At 39.9% G+C, this 20,423-nt stretch overlaps 1 protein-coding gene across 1 annotated transcript; it reads left to right on the top strand.

Annotated features, from left to right (window-relative positions):
• The first annotated feature begins 6,944 nt into the window (after positions 1-6,944).
• vopp1 (VOPP1 WW domain binding protein) lies at positions 6,945-20,423 on the top strand. Its single transcript, XM_044044752.1, has 6 exons — positions 6,945-7,050; positions 7,779-7,889; positions 13,253-13,325; positions 15,020-15,097; positions 16,277-16,410; positions 17,639-20,423. The coding sequence occupies exons 1-6, from the start codon at positions 6,945-6,947 to the stop codon at positions 17,842-17,844; spliced, it is 708 nt and encodes a 235-aa protein (XP_043900687.1). The 3' UTR covers positions 17,845-20,423.

The raw sequence follows: 20,423 nt of genomic DNA, 5'->3' as shown, positions 1-20,423 counted from the left end.
TTCCAGCTGTAGGATAAGTTTTGTACACTAGTCATGGACATCTTGTTATGACCATACAGAGCTAGTTATGATCACACTGATATCCATTTACAGTTGCCACTCTTGGTATTTACCATGTTAACACATCTAACCTTCCTCTTTTTACTAACCTGATAAAGTTAGGTATTTTTGTACAATGCCATTTTTGTATGTTCTTCATTTGTAATATTACTGCTTAGCCAAATTAGAGTTAATCAATGCCCAGATGTTACAAAGTGAATGAACTGACTGTACACTGTGCCCTCAGGATCACACATGGAGTGAGATCCTGAGGCCAAGGGGGGATTGTTGGGGATCAGCTCATTCAAGATGGAGTCACATGCATCTTGGATGGAGAACACATGGCCCCTTGCTCAAAGACAAAGAGTGTCATAAAACTCGGTCAATAAAGATCCCTTATCTTCCACACATCAGTGGGAAACCCACCTCAGTGGTCACTTTGTGACATGTGACCCCATGTAACAGGCAATACAAAAGCCAGGTTTCCCCACCTTCTTTCTCTTCTCTTCGCTCTTCTCTTCTCCAACTCACCAGAGGACACAGGCTCCTCTGCTCTCCCCTGCCCTTTTGGGGTGCAGGAAGGACACAGACGTCAGCTCTTCGACTGAAGACCCTTCAGCACAGAGCTTAACAAGCTTCCAGCAGTAAGAGACCCTCTCTGCTGATCTTCGAGCAGGCCCGCTCACAGCAGCCTGCGATCCTCCCATCAGAGGCAGCGACACCAGAGCCTGCCTAAGGATCAACCAAGGATCCAGAACCAAATTAGCTCTAACTAGCTAACTTGTGAGGAGGAACCTGAGCCACAGACACCAGAAACACAGTCAACCATCTACTGTTCCTGGACCAACAGACAGCAACTCAAAAGGACACTTTTGCATCTTTTAAGGACTTGGTAATGTAACTGGGCCTAGCATAGCATTACACTACTTGGCTAAGCATAGATGAAATGTTGTACTGAGCTTACTTGCTCACATAAAGTGTTGTTGTAATGTCTAGATTTATGTTAATATGATGTTAGTGATGTCCATGCTTCTTAGCTCTCAGCTCTAGATGTGCATGCTTCTAACCTCTCATCTAACCTGGCATCTCAGCTTACAAAAGTAGTTAACCAAGAAACACAGCAGCCATGCGGTCAAGAAGCCATCTTTGATTCCGCCATCTTGTAGTTTCTTTGTCAACCGCCATCTTGAGTTGTAGTCTAACTCTATCTGACTTGACCATTTGACCTGCACACACACAGACTCTCTCTCTTTCACACACACACTGTATATAGTTACATTTTGTAGATATTCTTGTTTAAATCTTTGATGTCTTTTTAATAAATGTTATAATATATACAGTCTGGTCTGATTAATACTGCACAAGTGTGTATATTGCCAACCTCTTCCCTGTAGAACTCCAATCCTTCAATTCACCTAACTATTGATGTAGTATTGTGATTTATCAATTATTAAGTTAATTATTAATCATAATCCAAATTGGTAGTCGGCTTAATTTATGAGACTGTTTTTGGAGGTTATGAATTAATGGTTCATTCAGAACCGATTGTTCTCCTCTGTTTGAGAGGAGTGGTGCCCCGATTCGAGTTTGACTCAACTTTTTATAAGAAATTAATTATTCCATAATTAATCAATTATTAATATTCTAAATTCATAACCAATCACGCCCCTAATCCCAACACCAACTAAGACATGCAGCATTTGGCATCAGCTTTGTGCTTTGTGTCTCATGTATCCTGGTGAAAACCATGGTGGTTCTGGCTGTCTTCAGGGCCTCCAAAACGGGAGGTGAGTCCAGTCTCAAGTAGTTTGGTGCTGTGCAGCACAGGGAGACAATTCTGGTTCTGACTATTATTCAAACAGCAATCTGCACTGCCTGGCTTGTCTCTGCTTCACCAGTGCCTCGTAAAAACACACAGTATCACAGTGACAAGATAGTTCATCAGTGTGCAGTTGGGTCCACAATTTTGGTTTTGCAGTTTTACCTTTGGGTAGACAACCTGACTCAAATGACTCATTGCACATTTTCAATAACACAGGTACCAGCTCTGTAGAAAATGTCTTATAAAGTTCCACTGAAAACCCATCAGGGAAAAACCTGGGGGAGAGAGTAATTGCCAAAGAACAATTTCTGAATTCAATTCAAACTCCCCTTGCATGCCTTCAAGCAAGGAATATTATCAGTCTGCTGAACCATATTCTTTTGATGGAATTCTCCCTGTCAACTTTACAGTGCACCCCTGATGGAAATCAATCACTATTCCAAGTAATTTATTCCTTCTTCAATCAGGCTGCTCAACACAGACATTAGTTCTTTAAAATCTGAATATATTATCATTTGGAATCTTTTATTTATTGGTCTATTGAGTTGATGATGTTTATTGGTTCATTGTTATGACTTGTCTCATACTTTCCCTTGACATTTAAACATATGAATTGTGTGTTTGGTGTTTGTATAACCTGGATGTGTTTATGGACTGAAATTACACATTTGTGATCAATAAAGTCTAAATTTAAATCTGAAAGAGTAAACCCATTTGCTTAAATTTGTGCATATGGTGGCTGTGATGGATGCTCGTCATCCACATCAAAGAGTGTAGATATAGGGAACATTAATGTCTTGTTTTGCACTGACCTGTTGCATTAGATTATCTGCCCTGACTCTTACACACCTACAGAGAGGGAGAAGCAGCTCAAAGCTGGTTACTGCAAGACAGCAGCAACACATTTGACCCACCAACAAGTCGGCCTAGCACAGATCAAGTAAATAAAAATGAGATTTTTGTTTTTTTACAGAATATGCAAGTTGAAATTTCAAAGAAGCCACTCAATGTTTCAAATCACAGTATTGGGGGTCTTAAAACCATAAACATTGTATTAGAATTAGGATTGTTTGATCACTGTGAATCTATTCCTATTCCTTTCAGCTTAATAATCCCTTCTGGAAAGGGCAACCAGAACAAGTACAGCGGGAACGACTCAAACACACATAGTTAGTGGGGTTAGACAGCAGTTAGGTTGTAAAACCAACAAGTCGTACGGGTTCTGATGATTAGTAGTTAGACGAAGAAAGAAGGTTAACATATAACAAAAGATTAAAAATAAATAGAGGACTTCCGGGTTGATAACGTTAGCCACGTTCCCGGAGTAACATCACAGAGGCACTGACGGCAGCGCTTTTGCCGATTCAGACAGCAGTGGAAGCCGTAAAACGTCAGGATGAGTCGTTTGAGGCTCGGTTTACCGAGACGGAGGGCGCTCTCAGACCACAGTGACCGGATCACCATGCTGGAAACATCCATAGAGGAACTGCGATCTACCGTTCAGGACCTTGCTAAAGAAAATGAAGGGCTCAAAGATACATTAGATCAGGGGTGTCAAACTCAAATACAGAGTGTTGGTGCCCGATCTGTGGATTCGGCATCCTCTTCTTGTTACCATGATGCACAATCAGCATGGCAACCAAACAGCGTAAGAGCCTTACTCTTTCATCTAACCTCTACAGCATGGGTGTCAACCTCTGGCCCGCGTGTAATTTCATTTGCCCCTTGAGGCAATATCAAATTAACATTAGAGCTGGCCCGCCGGTATTATACAGCGGCACCGCCACTGTAACACCGCTAATACTACAAATCCCATAATGCTCTGCTGTTGTTTTGGCCATGCTCTCTCCTCTGTGTCAGTAGCGATCCATGTTCTTGCGCAACACTTCGGCTGAAAGCCGGCCGGCTCACCCTGCCTCCCCGTGCCTCTCTCCCAGACGTGCTGCGGCCTCATACTACAACTGTCAGTGTCACTGTGTTACCCCTACCAAAAAGGGAGAAAACAGAACTTTTCTGGCCAGGTGGGAGACAGAATATCTGTTTATATATGTAAAAGACAGATCTGTTTGTCTCGTTTGTGGAGCCAACGTGTTGGTAACTAAGGAGTACAACATTAGGCGACACTATGAAACGAAACACCAGGACAAATACAAGATAGGGAGAATCAGAATGCTGCAAGGAAACCTTGGCCATTTCTATTGATGTTCCGATTTTTTCCCTCCCGATACCAATTCCGATACTTGTGTTGTGGGTTTCGGCCGATACCGAGTACCGATACCGAGACCAGTGTGTTATAAAAAAATATGTATCATACTACGCCTGCATGACTGTGATATGATTATCATCACCATCCTTTACCGTATCAGTCACGGGTGTCAGACAGTGGAGATGAAAAAATCAGCAAAACGGAGTGTATTTAAAAAGAAGTATGTAGAGACGACCATTAATCGATACAGAATGACCCAGGAGGAAAGTATGACAAAGGTCAGAGACAGAAATCTGTAGACATCGTGTGGATACGGCAGTGGACGCAAATTTAACCAAACAACAGCTGACACACATGGAGTCTGATTGACTGTCTCGAGCTAGACTGCATCTCTGAGTGCTACCTGATGCTGAAACATGTTTTTGTCAAAATGTCATAAGAAAAAATAAAAATGATGTATGATGAAAATATGTATTCAAGCTGCTCAATTGCTCTCCATGTTCGGCAGCACTTATCTATGTGAGCAACTTTTCTCCTCAATGAAGATGACGAAAACGTCTCACAGGATACGTCTGACTGATGAACACCTTGGTTCGATAATGAAGGTTGCCTCAGCTCAAGGCCTGAACCCCGACATTAATGAACTAGCATCCAAGAAAAGATGCCAGGTATCTGGTTTGGGCACATCAGATTAGATCAGTGTGTCGCAAACTGAGCGGTAAAAAGGCCTGAATGGTTGATTTATTCATTGTTATTTTATTTTCAAATTTATTAGCATGTGGAAAAAGTTAATGTTGATATTTACCTCAGAAGGCTGCAAATAGAAAAGAGGCATTCAATTTTTTATCTAAATTTTATTTAATATGCCATTGATGTTTGTTTGTTGTGTTTTGAAAGTTGATTTTGCACTATTAAGTTATATAAGCGTTGCTTGTTCCATATTCAGTGTTAAAACAAATCAGTGTAGCAAAATGAGCAATAATTAATGTTTTATTCATGCACTTTCTCTTGCTACTTCAAGGCTTGAATGTTTGATTCATTCATTATTGTTATTTTATTTTCAAATTTATTATTAGCCTGTGGAAAAAGTTTATTTTGATATTTACCTCAGAAGGCTGCAAATAGAAAAGAGGCATTCAGTTTTTATCCATCCATTTGTTCAGTTTTAAATTTTGGCCCACTCTGTATTTGAGTTTGACACCCCTGATTTAAGTCATTGAGGTATAACTTGCTGCACCAAATGCACGTAGGGTTAGCTAACACGTGATGCTGTAAGTCAGTAGTTAGCACATGATGCTTTTTCCGTGCTCAATTCAACTTTATGTTATATAGGTAGGCCCACCACTTCATTTGAAGGGCTGTAGAAGACTGACATGAAACTGTCATAACCATTTGTACACTGGCTTACTGGGTCAAAGTTTTGATTGATTGATTTGATTTGACCATTATTGATATAGTATGAATCAAGCACTCTGTGTGTCATAGATTCAAATACAAAATAGTCAGGGATGACACAATAAAGCCCATAGGCTCATTTCCATTGTGGTGCCTAGCACAATGGAATCATTCTGGGCACAGTCATAGTAAAATAGTAAGTCAGTATCATACAATATAAATATAATATAATATAGGCTATACATAATTGGTTTATAATTTAGCAGTCCAGCATATCATAAATGGAGAGGGAGAGTAGTGATTCATTGTTATTTAAACCTGCATGCCTATGAAGCCCATTTTAATTGAATTGAATTGAAATGAGTAGTGTGAACGGTCAGTATGTTGGTAGTCTTAAGTATGATATAAACGTTCTGATGAGGAGAACACAGATGTCAAATCTAGGATGTTCAATTCTGAATAGTTGGTTAAAAGTGTTTTCTCTCCAACAGGTCCTTCAATTCTCTTCTTCCATTTGTCCCTCCTTGAACCATCGTTTCTAAAACGCAAACCAAAGGCACTTTTTAGAGCCACGTCTGTCTGTCTCGTTATCCTGTCCGGCCTGTGTTGTACTTGTCAGTCTTTCTGTTGCTGTTTGTGTATCTTTCTGTCAGTATTTAGTTCTTGTCTGTAAAAAAATATCTTGTTATCTGTCTTGTTTTTGTTTATATCAGTGTGTGTCATGACACGTCCAAAATTCAGGCCCTGTCCATCTTGCCAGACACTCAATGCTGCAAGCCTCAAAACTTGCAGCATGTGTTATGTGAGCCTGTCAATGAAGAACAAGTTGAAGGAAAAGACAGCATCATTGGACAGCAAGTGGGGTCAAGGTATCGTCCAAAACCAAAATGTTGGCCGCATTATTGATTCAGCCCGTATTGCAGTATGTGAAAAGGCTCATTTTTATTAATTTGATCTAAATCAAACAAGTTGCGGCTCCTTCTCTTCCACTGTACTCCATTAACTGCCATTAAATGCTTGCTACAGTACTAAAGTGTCCAATCATGCTGTGGGTTTAACTAATGTGTGCCAACTGGTTACCCTTTTTCAGGTGTGAAAACTTGAGGCCATAGGCTACAAGCCCATTTTATTTATCGGAAAAAAAGACAAGAAGGCCTCTAACAAGTGGGTAGCTGACATAATAACCCATTTGCTCCTCACATCTCCCACCAAAAACTTCTTGGAGAAGATGAGGAGGGCTTATGAATTTCTTTTGACTAAGGGTAAAAGCAAGATTTTTTGTTCAGAATGCCTTTGTTTGAAACATATATTTGAGTTTTAATTTGAGTAAAAAAGGTAAAACATATTTTAATGACCTCAACAGAACAGCAGCCCAACACTGACCCATCAGCAGAGCCTGATAACCCCACCATGGAGCAGGGTGGCAGCCCCGTCGTGGGTGTGGGCCACAGCCAGGATGAGGAGCAGCACAGCAGCCTCGCCATGGAGCAGCACAGCAGCCTCGCCATGGAGCAGGGGCACACCCCCGACGGGGAGCAACACAGCAGTCTTGCCATGGAGCAGGGCCACAGCATCGACGAGGAGCAACGTGACCACACAGAGGAGACTGTATTTGTCCTGAACCTTGTCCCTTGTCCGTCTCTCTCTTCTTCTTCTTGTTCTACCTCTACCACTGTTGCAGCAATGAAGAAGAGGAAGAGAGGAAATGACTCCCAGTTAAAAAAGGAGGGGCTTAAGAAAAAAAAGGGTAAGTTTTGTTTTGCATGCATTAATAAATTTGGTCCCAGACTAATTTGACTTTGGGCAATTATTGGTTGGAAAAGTCAGGCTTCATTCGGGTCATTGAATCAGGATCCAATACACAATATTCAATTATTTATTTAATTACCTGAGTGTTGGTTGCCACTCTGAAGCGGCCACAGTTTACATTAACATTAACCAGAGACATGATTAATGTTGATTTCTGACTTTTCTTTGCTAACTTGCAGTGATCAGTAGTGAAGCCACATGCAGTCGCATTACCAAAATGCATCTTGTCCAAACCAGCCAGAAAAACACGTAACACATTGTAACAACTAGCAGAAATTGAGTAAAGGTACGCACCAAGCAAAGGAAAAAAAATTGTTTTATTTCTCTGTGTATCACATAAGCCGTTTCCTCATTGATTCAGTCCATAAAAAAATTTGCATGGAGGCGCATTAATTGTCCAGCAAAAGCCCAGCATAATGCATGTCCTTTTTTTTCATAAGTACACTACAATGTTTATTGAGTATATAATGTATGATCACAGTTTTGAAATTCAAAATCGGTGTGAAGCGTTAGACATGAAGGATCAAAGAAGGCCACCCAGCATCCTCACGACCTTCTACAGAGGTGTAGTTGAGAGCGTCCTGACATACTGCATCTCCACATGGTACTCCAACTGCAGTATGTCAGACAAAAAAGCCCTGCAGAGGATCATCAGGGGGGCGGAGAGGGTCATCGGAATTTCCCTCCCCTCTATGGCGAACAGTTCCCACTGTTTGCCAGAATAGAATTTATACAATGAAGAAAAAATACAATTCAAATAATATTTGTGATAAGCCTATATGTTAATATTTCTGAGTGAAGAAGATTGTGGTGCAGCAGAAAAAATTACTTTCTTAAATAGACTGTGAATAGCAAATCTTGATTCAAGGAAATGTAAGTATGTTAGATGATTAACTAATGGAACACAGAATAAAACTTTATTGTTAAGTTATTGATACTTTTTACCAATTTATTTACAGATAAATCTTCTCAATTTGCATATACATGCATTAGAATCGTAGTATCAGAGATCCATTTATGAAGGCTTTTTTTGTTTACCATTGTTACGTGGGCTGTAACGGGGATGTAACGACCATGAACATGAATTCCGTCAGGTTCAACCAACTCAGAGTTTCAGTCCTGAATCCGACAACTTGAGAGAGAAAAAATACATGGGGTGCATGTGGTGTGACATAGCTGCTGCAGCATGCCCGATTATACAGTATCTAATTGAAACTGTTACATGGCTTTTGGAGCCACGACCCTACTGAATGTTTCCACAGCTCATGTATTTTTTTTCTCTACGTGCAGCTATGCAGCCCTCCGACATAAAACAGTGTAGAAAACAAGTACAATCTGTTTAAAATTATGAAAAAAATACCTCATTGTACCAGAAGGCAAGTGAAGTAGCCAAGCTTCTTAAACCTTCAGAACAAACTTCATTATGACTTAGCTAAACTCAACATGCACACATTATAGCTGGCAGCAACCACAGGCCACTGACTGTAGCAGGTAAAAAAAAAAACATTGCATCCGGGATATGTACACGTCCCACATCCATTTCCCATGTATTTTAGCTGTTAGGCTCAGAGTTTCCTGCTTTCTGAAACAGCCTAAAACCTTTCCTAGTGTTTTTTTTTTTTTACGCAGAGTATAAAAAACAAAAAATTGTACAAAAGTCATGTATCTGTGTGTTACAGGTCAAGGTGTTGTGCTTCAGCCAAAGTTTTTTTTTCAATCTCATAAAGAAAACAGAATACTCAAATGTTGGAACTCACTCTGTTTCTTCAATTGTTCATGTCATAGCTCCTTATTAGACCACATAACCGACCTTTGACCCTGACCCAACAAAGTTGACAGAAAATTTCCTCTTCAGTTACATTATGCCACTTCAACAAACTGAATGTCTGTAAATTCAATTCGATTCAATTCAATTTTATTTGTATAGCGCCAAATCATAACATACATTATCTCAAGGCACTGTACATAGACAACATCAAGGAGAGCAGAGAACCCCAACAGTTCACACAATGATCAAGCACTAGGCATCAGTGGAGAGAAAACCTCTAACAGGAAGAAATCTCTGACAGGAACCAGGCTCAGAGATGTGCGTCATCTGGCTCCTCAATCAAGTTGGGGTGAAAGGAAAAATGGGGGACAGCGGGAGAGGTGGGGGACAGAAAATGAGGGGAGAGAAAGGACAAGAGGGAGATGAGGTAGAGACAGAAGAGAGAGAGGGAGACTGACACTGAGCTAAAATAAAATACTGTGCTGCAACACGTGTCTTTTGTTTTTATTGAAGGCATTTTTTAAGGAATGTGTTCATGGATCTTGTGTTTTATCCGATTCACACATCAACCATGTTAAATTACATCTGGTAAACATCAATCATTTATTAAGCTCAACATGTAAGGAAGTGTTTTTTTTTCAGAAAATATTAATTCTTTTACTTCAAGTACCAGCACACTCGGGTTATTGAGTGTTTCGGCTTGCTGAACTTCAGTTAAGTGTTGGCACAGTGCATGTACCCAGTATATGTTTGTGTTTCTTCCAGACAGTTGACAGACATTAAGCACGTTTTGTATTTGTCATTAACTGAGGTTGTCATAGTTTGTATGCATGCATGTAGCCTATTTATTTCACACAGAGTAAAAATCCACAAACAGTAGATTCATACATTACTTAACTAGCTAGATTATTTGAATTGCTCCACAAATATAGCAAGTGATGATAAACTATTTAGAAAATACAAAAATCTGTGTTTTAATTCTTGGGGACACAGGCGCTGGTACATTTATTTCACTGAGATAAATCTGAACAAATGATTTCAAATACCAAAGTTACAAAAACCCACATATGAAGTCACTGATGGAGCTGAACTCCTGAATGGCGTCTTCTAAAATCAGTGATTTTCTCTACGGATTTGGATTTAATGGAAGCTTTGTGTTCATGCTGGTGCTGCTTATGCTGTGTCTTTTTAATAGTTGTTGTAAACTCAAGGCCAGACACTAACTTTATGACATTTAAACAGTTCTATTTGATTATTTTAATGGCTTTAATGTAGCCAGGCTTTTATCAATACTGAGGCTGTGAGCTCAGATTTCTCCTGACCCTACTAAAAAGTATTTGCCCAGCCATTAAAAGCAGCCTTTGAGCATTTCTGATTGTTTTAGTCTTGTTATAGTCGATTGTACAGTGCTCGTAAATGCAGCAGGAGTTGTTTCTCACTAAAAAACTATTGATTTTGTGATGGAGACCTTCAAATACAAGCCATATAAACTCCAGTAATGTTGTCTGTTTGTAACTTTTTTATTGTTATTATTATGTCACAGCCTTGTAAAATTAGGCTGCTATGCTAGCAGGGTTGTAGCTTTAAGTGACACAAACTTACCAGACGAGGCAGCAGTGAACCAGCTGCTAAAAAAGCTAGAGACTTTGGTGTAGGAGAGTGAAATGTTATCAGAGACTTAAGCAGGCATAGCGTGAGTCTTTGGTTAAGTGGCTCAAATGTGTTTTTCCTTCACTGCTGAGAGCCAGGTTTCCCTACTTCACAACTGTCAGTACTTCATACGAGCACATTTCAAGCAAAGTGAACTATCACTTTAAGCAGGCAGTGAAACCTGCCGTCCTAATAGCAGAGGAACACAGGAAGCCACACTAATGCATTCAGACAGACAAGAAGATGAACAGCTGTGTTTCCCTCGACGTGACACCTCCCCCTGCTTCCTCCAGCTCTGTGACTGTGTGTCTCCACATCAGCCTGAAACACACACCGACATCCAAATGATGCCTGTCGGCCTGTTGCTGCTCGCTAATGATGGAGTCATCTGTGCGCTCAGCAGAGATCAATAAGACAGGAAGAAGGAGAGGTGGGTGGATGAAGGATGAGAGGATGAAGGATGAGAGGAATTGAATCAGAATGTGTGAAACATACAGTACAGTATGTACAGATGTCAACAGCATCAAAGCTTTATAATAGAAGGAGCCTAAAATAAAGATACTAAAACAAAATAGCATTGGAAATAAAACTGTGCATTAATAATTTACAGATGGCAGAGATTAAAGGGATAGTTCAGGTTTTGTATGAGGTTCTGACACAGACCCAGCATTAGAAAAGCACACGTTACTACACGTTATTACCTTTAATGACTATGGTTTATTTAAATGTGTGTTTGCTGCTTCATCTCACTGTTTTTGAACTGAACATTGAACGTTCTCTCTCACACCTTTTCCATAGAGAAAATCTTTTACCTGTCCTGTCCAGTACCAAGGACATACCAAGCGTGGTTGACTGCATGCCCTGTGGCGTCCAACAGATTTGCAGTGCACATGAAGAGTCTGTGATACTCGGCCTGTGGTTATTATTATTCATCCATTCATTATCTAGCGCTTTATCCTCCACCGGAGGTTCGCTGGGGATTTGAGGAAAATAGATGATGAAGCCAGGTCTCTGAACTTCCACTATTCAAATTAAAAATGTTGCGGAGTCAAAATGTGAGTTTTGCATAATCTGTTTATAGAGTTTACAAATTGCTTCTTTGTTCTTACTCGTAAATGACAGTTGTTTGTCCTGAATGCTGAGAAGTTTGAGGTTTTCACATTCAGCTCAGTCGGGTGGAGACATTTTAGGACTGCAGTACCAATAGCTTGGGAATTATTTTCCACTCCAAATATAGATTTCAGTGACAAAGTAAGCACACCCACATCTAACAAAGTCACAGAACAAGTGTTACAGGAGAATATAAAATGGAATACTCTTTCCAAACACAGACCATCTGGCTGTTTACCAAACACCTTCAAATAACTGGCCAATCCACAGTGGTCCAGCCTTTGCCCAATTCAAATGATTGAATTTCTTTCTTTCTTCCAGATTTTATGATCTGCTCTCTGCAGAGAGAAATCATTTCTGCCAGTGGAGCTCTAATTTTTTCTTTGCAGATAGTAAAACACTCAAGATTTCAACATTCCAGTTATCCGTGCCATTTAGCAGAGCAGTATTGGTTAATTTATCACAGACTTCATTCCACCCCGGTATCCACAAGAAAACAACTCCACACCCCATGTTCTTGATTTTAAACATCATAAAATCTTTTTTCTCATCCGAGAGCGTCATGTACAACTGTCACCTTACAGATGCACACGGTAAACGTCTGTCGCACGGCTTTCATTTAACTCCAGTGTAAAGCTACTGGCAGTGCATTTAAAATAAAAGTCAGAATGGAGGTTAGGTTTAGGATAAATATCCAGGTTAGGCTTAGCAGATATCCACTGTTGGTTCACACTCTGATCTGAGCCTCGAAATGCACCACCTGATGCTGGGGGACAGTGACAGAGCGGTGGTGTAAGACGCTCTCAGAATAACAACAGGCTGGACACACACAGATTAGCCGCGTACGTCTCAATCCCAGTTTTACTGATGCTCAGACTAATAAAATATCAAATCTGAAAATATTCTTCTTTGAACTGATTTAAATATTGACTTGAAACTTAGAAAGAGTTCTGTAGTAGTTCTATACTGACTGAGGTCATTAAAAGAGCAGGTCTTCTTATATTGATCAAATCAGCTCTATTCTGTGTTCTTGTGAGAAAACAGCAGAGAATCTTCAGAATATTGATTGTGTTTTTCTTTATTCTTCTCGACATGTTACATCTCAAAATATTCAATAATAAACAGTACACGTAATAAAACTCCACCTGTGTGATTATCTCCTCAGTATCCATGTGTGCTGGGAGTTGTTTCTCTCCTGTGAGATAAAAGTGGCTGAATTTGTCAATTTGTGTCTGTGTAGTGATTCATTAGAAGATTAAAAACAATATTACAAAGACAACAGCAGCATCATACGGTCACAAGCACAAACATCTCCTTGGTTCAGTTGATATTGAGGATCACATTGTCGCGCTGACTCGTCCACACTGGTCGTTGTCTGTAAGGTTGCTGTCACAGTGGCCTCTACAGTCATGTATGTGTGAGCAGTGGGTTTTATTTTGGTTCTAAACCTGGCATTCTCGTTTACAGTGTGTGGAAGCCAAGAAGTACTGCTGGTATTTTGAAGGTGGATACCCCATCTACTTCATGTAAGTACCACACTGCTCCTTGTTCCATGTTAACGGTCAGAGTTTCCAAAATGCTTTTTTCCACTTGATACATGTTGTTGAGTGACCATGTGACAATGAATTGTTTTAATGTATCATTCTTTTTAGTTTTGTTTTGCGGTGTATGGCTTTAGCAACTTAAAAATAATAACTGTAACAAAACATTTATACTTTTATACCTCAGAAATACAGTAAGGTAAATGTATTTAAACGCTAATTTAATAGTAAATGAATTGTTTGCTGCCTCCACTTAGTAGAACATTAAAGAAAATATGAATGAATGTGAACTGAAATGGTTTAATACATGGTTTAATGTGGGCTGCTCCCTTTCTTTGGTTCACTCCATGTATTTTAACCCTGAAATAATAGTAATAGTTATTTTAAACCCAACAGCACATCACCACCAACGATAGTCCAGTCCAAAAACAGAAACCTGAAAAAGACAAACTGACCTTTGTTATTCCACATCTCCACATCCCAGCACACAGGAGTTGTTGATCCACTGCTCCACTGTGTTTTTGTCTATCATGTCTGCTATCATGTTTAGTTCTATATGATTGTGGTCGTACAGTTGGTGCAGTGGGATGATCCGAGCAGTCCACACTGAGCATGTGTCTTCATTTAAACTAACAATGTTCTTCATCCTTTTTGTTCCAAACTGTGACTTTTCTTTAATCATGATGATTTGATTCACTTTGTGTTTATTATTGTAACCATGACAACAAAGGTCTGTTCACCGGCGCGTGGGCCGCTGTACCTACCTGAAGTTTGTATGAAGATGTTTGTGAAAACCATTTTGTTTTCTATGTTCTGGATGGAAAACGATGGAAAAATACAACATCCACAGTCAGCAGTGGTTCCTTTAAACCTACAGAAAAAGAGAAATGAATCAACTCTGAATAACAATGCTGCATTGATCGTGTTTCAGGCAAATTTCTCTTACATTTCCAGGTTAGAATAAGCAGAATGTCGAGCTGGGCAGTTCTATATATCAGCATATTTGAACTGGGACATTTAAATCTGTGATCTGTGCGACGCTTTAAACCCGCTTTAATATAAATACATTAACCTGAAAACATTTAACCGCGTTCAGGACTAGTTTTTCATTTAAAAAAAGGACAGTGATTGAATGATGTATAAATGACATAAGTATGAAGCTTTTCTTTATGCTCTGAAATCGTAGCAATAACAGCTGCAGTTTCTGTTTTTGTAGATTAGTGTTCTCTTACACTTCCTTAGCATCAGAGTGTTGTGGTAGTCGGCTCAAGTCTCACGTGATCTCGGTACGTGAGCGAGACGTGTGTTGATGTTGTTAATATAGCAATGTGCATCACACTTCTGCACGTCCTTCACGTCTCCACAGCAAGGTCACAGTCCCAGCTGACAGAGGCACACACGCACACACACATGCACGCACACACACACACACACAGCTGCAGTGAATTTAGAGCGTCCTCTTGACCTCAGCATGTTTTTGTTCTGTGGCAGGAAACTGGAGAAAAATGCTCTCTCCACAGAGAAAGGCCCACACCGGGATGAACCAGCAACCCTCTTGCTGTGAGGCAACAGTGTTAGCCATGTGCTCCACTGTGTGCCACCTGATTCTCTCTGTTTAAACATTGAATTTCTGTGTGGTAAATAAATAAACCTACAGTTTCTCTGTGTGTGTGTTGCAGATGTCGCTCATATGAAGACTGCTGCGGGACTCGCTGCTGCGTGAGAGCACTTTCCATCCAGAGACTATGGTACTTCTGGTGAGTCGTGCCACTGAACACACTGAACACATTGAACACACTGAACACACTGAACACATTGAACACACTGAACACACTGAACACACTGAACACGAGTCAGCGTGTGGCGGGGTATTAACACCAGATTAGAACACCAGTGCATTTCACTGTCTCCTTTCAACGTTGACTTTTAAGACAAACAAGACAAAAGCAGATGTTTATAGGACAAAAAAAACAACAACATAAAAACAAAAGATGCATCAAAAGTGAGAATTTAGCGACTTTTAGAGCAGTCGCACATTCTGCTGATCTGCTGCTTTTGTTGACGATCATGTGACTTTGTTGTGACTGCTGATGCTTCTGTGTTTTCCTCTTATGAAAGTCAACACTGACACATCGAAAATACACACAATTCAAATCACTCTCCGACTTTTTGTATTTGTGTGATATTTATTCAATCGAACACTTACACTTTAGCTGAACGCTGTAATACTTTAAGTAAAAATATTAATATTTTCATTTGTGTGAATGTTTGGTAGAAACACATACATTTTAGCTCCATCTGTGGAAACACAGTAAATGGAAGAGTTTCTTGAACCTGAATTACTTACCTAACTTTTATCTCTGCAAAGATTATATTGGGTTAGTCAGCATGTTTATTCTGTTGACTCATTATGGGATGTGTCTGTTGTCAGCCAGTGTACAAGTGAGTGGAGAGATGAAAAAGGCTGAGAGAAATGACAGAACATGTTGATATTGTTGAATTGTTTTTGTGTTCTGAATCTTCATCACTTGTCATCAGTCTCGTCTTCACTCACTGCAGGCGACGTTAACATTGATGCTAACACTTCCTGTCAGTGACAGACCCTGCTGTTACTTTTCACCACTGATGCTCATCATTCATCTTCACCTAAACATCAACGTCCACGTCTGTTTTATATTCATTATATCATTAATAATAATAAATTAATTAATAAAATAAAAAATGTTCTTTTCGTTTAAGTTACTTCATCGTGAAAGAGTTTTGAAATTTCAACTAAATTTCATGAATGAACAGAAATGAACTCAGTGTCAGTTTCCCCATTGTGGTCTAATATAAGTTGATCTCATAGATTGTCATCAACTTAAGATGACGTGACAAATCATTTCCTCAGCAGCGTGCAGTTGTGTTTATGATGTTAAAGCTTCTCTGTGTCTCAGGGTTCTGCTGATGATGGGAGTGTTGTTCTGCTGCGGCGCCGGTTTGTTCATACGCAGACGCATGTACCCGTCGCCTCTGAGAGATGAGCCAGCGTTCAACGTCTCCTTCACCAGGCATCCCGTCACCACACCGGGTACGCACACACACACACACACACACACACACACACACACGCAACGCACACACACACACACACACAACCTCTGAATGGAAAAGGGACAGTTCATCTTTTTGAAGTGCGGCAGGGAAAGACTGACTCAGTAAAGATCTTGACGTCTGTGTCACATCCAGCAGATATTTGATGCTTTATTTCACTGTTCGACGACAAAAGTCTGACTGGAAACTGACGTTTGTAAAGCTAGCACTCAACACACCAAAGTCAATAGAGAAAATCAGCGTTTTTAATGTTTGTGTCACTGAGGTACATTTAAGCAAAGGATTTCAAATCAACGCGACACTAACTTTGCTTTTCAGTCAGAAAATGCTGTTCAACAGTGAAATAAAACAGCAACATGTTCTTGAGCTGGCTTAGATTTCATTAGGTCCCCCTGCTGGCAGCCATGATTACAGCAGATCCTGTCAAAGTACAAGAGAACTATAATGACTAGAAGTGGAATTACTTTGCTTCACAGCTTAAATACAGATAAGGAAACCAGTCACTAAAATGATTTATGAAAATCCTTTGTTTGAAATTACAAAGGGAGGATTTATGCAAGTGAACGGTACGAAGGTGAAAAGAGCTCATTTAACTTTGTCAAACCTTGTCTGAGAGATTTTAATTATTATCTAATCTTCATGTCACTATTGTAACTTTGGCGTTTCTTAGTTTAAACTGAGTAACTGACAAACTCCAGTCTTATTTTAATCAGCTGTGTGCGATTCATGGAAAACCTGAGAGTGTTGTTGGTGAAGGTTTCTCATAAATGAATGAAATTTCACTCTGTCATCCAAGCAGAAAATTGAATGGAACACTCCAAACAATGTCAATCTGTCCTGCAGGCAGACTGTTTACACTGCTGAAGCAGAGATGAAGAAGAACTGCAGCCAAACTTCACAGTTCCACTGTTTTAGGGCTGAGCTTTGTCCAGATTACTGAAGCTGAAGGCATGTGTGCTGCACTCAGTGCTGCTATCAATACTACGAATCACACGTGGTGAAATCTGGTATTTAAAATAAGTAAATAAACAAATAAATAAATAAACAAATAAACAAATAAATGAATTAATAAATAAACAAATAAACGAATAAATAAACAAACAAATAAACGAATAAATGAATAAATAAATAAATAAATAAATAACTAAAATAAACAGAGCAAATGAATCGTTATGAAATGATAACACTTCTCATCTTATTTCCAGTTTCCCAGCAGCCAGGAAGTATGCAGGGTTTCGGGGTCAACGGAATGACAGGTGGTGACCCTGGGGTTACCATGACGCACCCAGCGTATCCAGCACAGCCTGGCTCCACCCATATGATGATGGCCCCCTATCCTCCACCTCCGTCTTACTGCAATCACCCGCCACCGTCCTACGAACAAATATTTCAAAACGGTGATAAGAAGTAACATCTGCACAAGCTGGAGAAGAAGGACATCTGGAGAAGAGGAGGAAGAGGAGGAAGAGGAGGTAAAGTCTGCCCATTCTTAACTGGTTTTGGACAAACACAACCGGTTCTGTGGGAAAGACCAACAGAGGCACAATAAACTCTACACACACACACACACACACACACTGCGTCATGTGAAATGATTCATTTCCTGTTGATTTACCGACTGGATCAGTGACTGTGTCGTAATGAGGACGAGCGAGGATGGAAGCGTCTCTCATCTGTAACTATGACATTCTCACTTCAGGTTAGTTCAGTTTTTTTAACTTTAACTGGATGAGGTACTGACACTGACCGGACTCAGTCCCCAGAACCATCAGGTTTTAGCCACTTAGTAAAAAAATCACCTTAACAACTCGAGAAAATCACTGATTTTATCATCACAGCACACAGAAGTCTCCATTTATGACTTTGATGTTTGAATTCCTTAGTTCAGGTTTACTTAAGTCAAACATCGACCAAACAACTCAGTGTCCAAGCACGACACACGAGTCTAAGTCTCTCCTGCAGGCGTTTTACTAAATGATGAGTTCTTGATGCATTTTTGATCCCAGTATCTGTCGCCCTGTTATGTAACGACATGTTAGCGGCGATGAAGGCTTTTCGTTCACCACACGATGGATCACATGGACGTGGTGAGAGGGTGAAGTGGGTGATGGTATGTTTCTTTCTCTTCTGCCACACCTCCACTGTCATGTGATACTTTTTAACGTCAAAATGCTCTATATTTATATCCTACTTTTCTTGTCTTGATGACCACGACAGCTCTGGCATTCACCCATTCACACCCATTCCCTCACACATGCAGCCGTCATGAGCAACGTGGGGTTAGATGTCTTAGCCCCGGGGCAGGAGACTTGTGTGCCCCTGAGTCCAATGCCCTGATACTTTGCCATGGGCTGTCCACACATCAGCATGTTGGCTGGCAGTGCTGGGAATCAAACCCCCACCCTCCAGTTAAAGGACGACCCACTGAATCCCACTGAAGATGGTGAAGAAGAGGCAGAGTCACATTGAAATAAAGCGAATGGGCGTGTTGCCATTGATGAAGTGTGAGCGGTGCAGTGGAGAGCGGTGCAGTGTGAGGGGAAACTATTACTTCTCATTGAGCTCATTCCTCTGAAGCCTCTGCTCGACCGGCTGTTGAACTGTTCACTCGCTCACTTAGTCATGTTCACTCACTATATACTAAGTGTGGTTAGCAGAGCGGTGACTGTCATGGCCGACTCTGAACAACATGGTTACATGCGTGTCTGGATGGTATTCTCTTATTCTCTTATAAAGTATCACAATGTGACGTCGTCTTCTGGTTTACAGGTTGAGGCCTATCAGGAAGTTACAATTCATTGAATAGCCACCGGGGGCGCTATGGGACAATTAAATCTCAGAGTTATGGTAACAGTCACTAGTTTCAGCTCTTCTTCAATAGAAAATAATGTCATTTAAATAAAGATGATCGACGATAAAGCACAGCACATTATTGTCCAGTAGGTTTCAAAAGTGACATGACACCAGTGAGATGATGAAGCTTGTTTTTCCACTTTTTATATCTGGTTTAAATCTGGATTAAATGCACAGACATTATTTGATTGGTCAGTGCTCATCATACACACACAGATTAATCTGCTTCTGTATGTCATCAACTACAGTTTCAAACACATAAAGCTGCTGTCATGTCTTCAGATGTCCCCTCCCTCATCAGCTGTCCCCTCCCTCATCAGCTGATGCTGGGAACAGACTGGTTTTGGACCCACAGGAGATATTTGATCATGTTATATGTGCATTAGTGTTCTCTATCTCTAAGTCAAGACTCACTGACCTGTTCAAAATGTCAAATGTTAGAGAAAAGGCAGTAAATACAGTCAGAAACGTTTTATTCTGCACAATTTAAAATTGTGTATGTAGAGAATATAGAGCTCTTTAACATTACTATTATTATTTAAGTTGTATATCAACAAACAGCTTTAACGCTGTGGTTTTTAAAGTCTATTAGCAAACATGTAGGTTTAGTACATGTAGTGTGTATTCCTGATATTTCTCTGTGTCATGAAACGTGTTCTGCTGGAGTTTGTTAGATTTACACACAGTAACTGTTCCCTGCCTTCACTTTTATTTGTTTCATTTAAACCACAGGAGTGCAGGTGGTATTGTTTGATTATTATTATTATTATTATTATTATTATTATTTCTGGAATAAGCACAGATCTGCCTATTGTTGAACACCTTCTAGTTACATGTCTTTATCAGTATTGTCTGGGCAGAGTCATGAAGCATCAACACTTTTGTTTTTCTAAACCTCTGGAGCTGGAAGTGAAAGTCACCGTGTTCATATCGATGGAAACATGAATGAATGAATGAATGAATGAATGAATGAAAGAATGATCAAATTAGACCCATTTTCAACCATTAAAAAAAAATCTGTATTCTATGACATGAATGAGTGAATGTACTGTATTTGTCACCTTTGAATTTCCTCATGCTGAGTAATTATTTGTGTTTAGAGAATCTTGACTTAAGAACATTGACTGCTCCACTGGA

The sequence above is a fragment of the Solea senegalensis genome, linkage group LG1 (assembly GCF_019176455.1).
Source record: "Solea senegalensis isolate Sse05_10M linkage group LG1, IFAPA_SoseM_1, whole genome shotgun sequence".
Classification (NCBI taxonomy): domain Eukaryota; kingdom Metazoa; phylum Chordata; class Actinopteri; order Pleuronectiformes; family Soleidae; genus Solea; species Solea senegalensis.
Note: the sequence above shows the minus strand (reverse complement) of the source record. Positions and strands in the feature narration are given on the sequence as shown.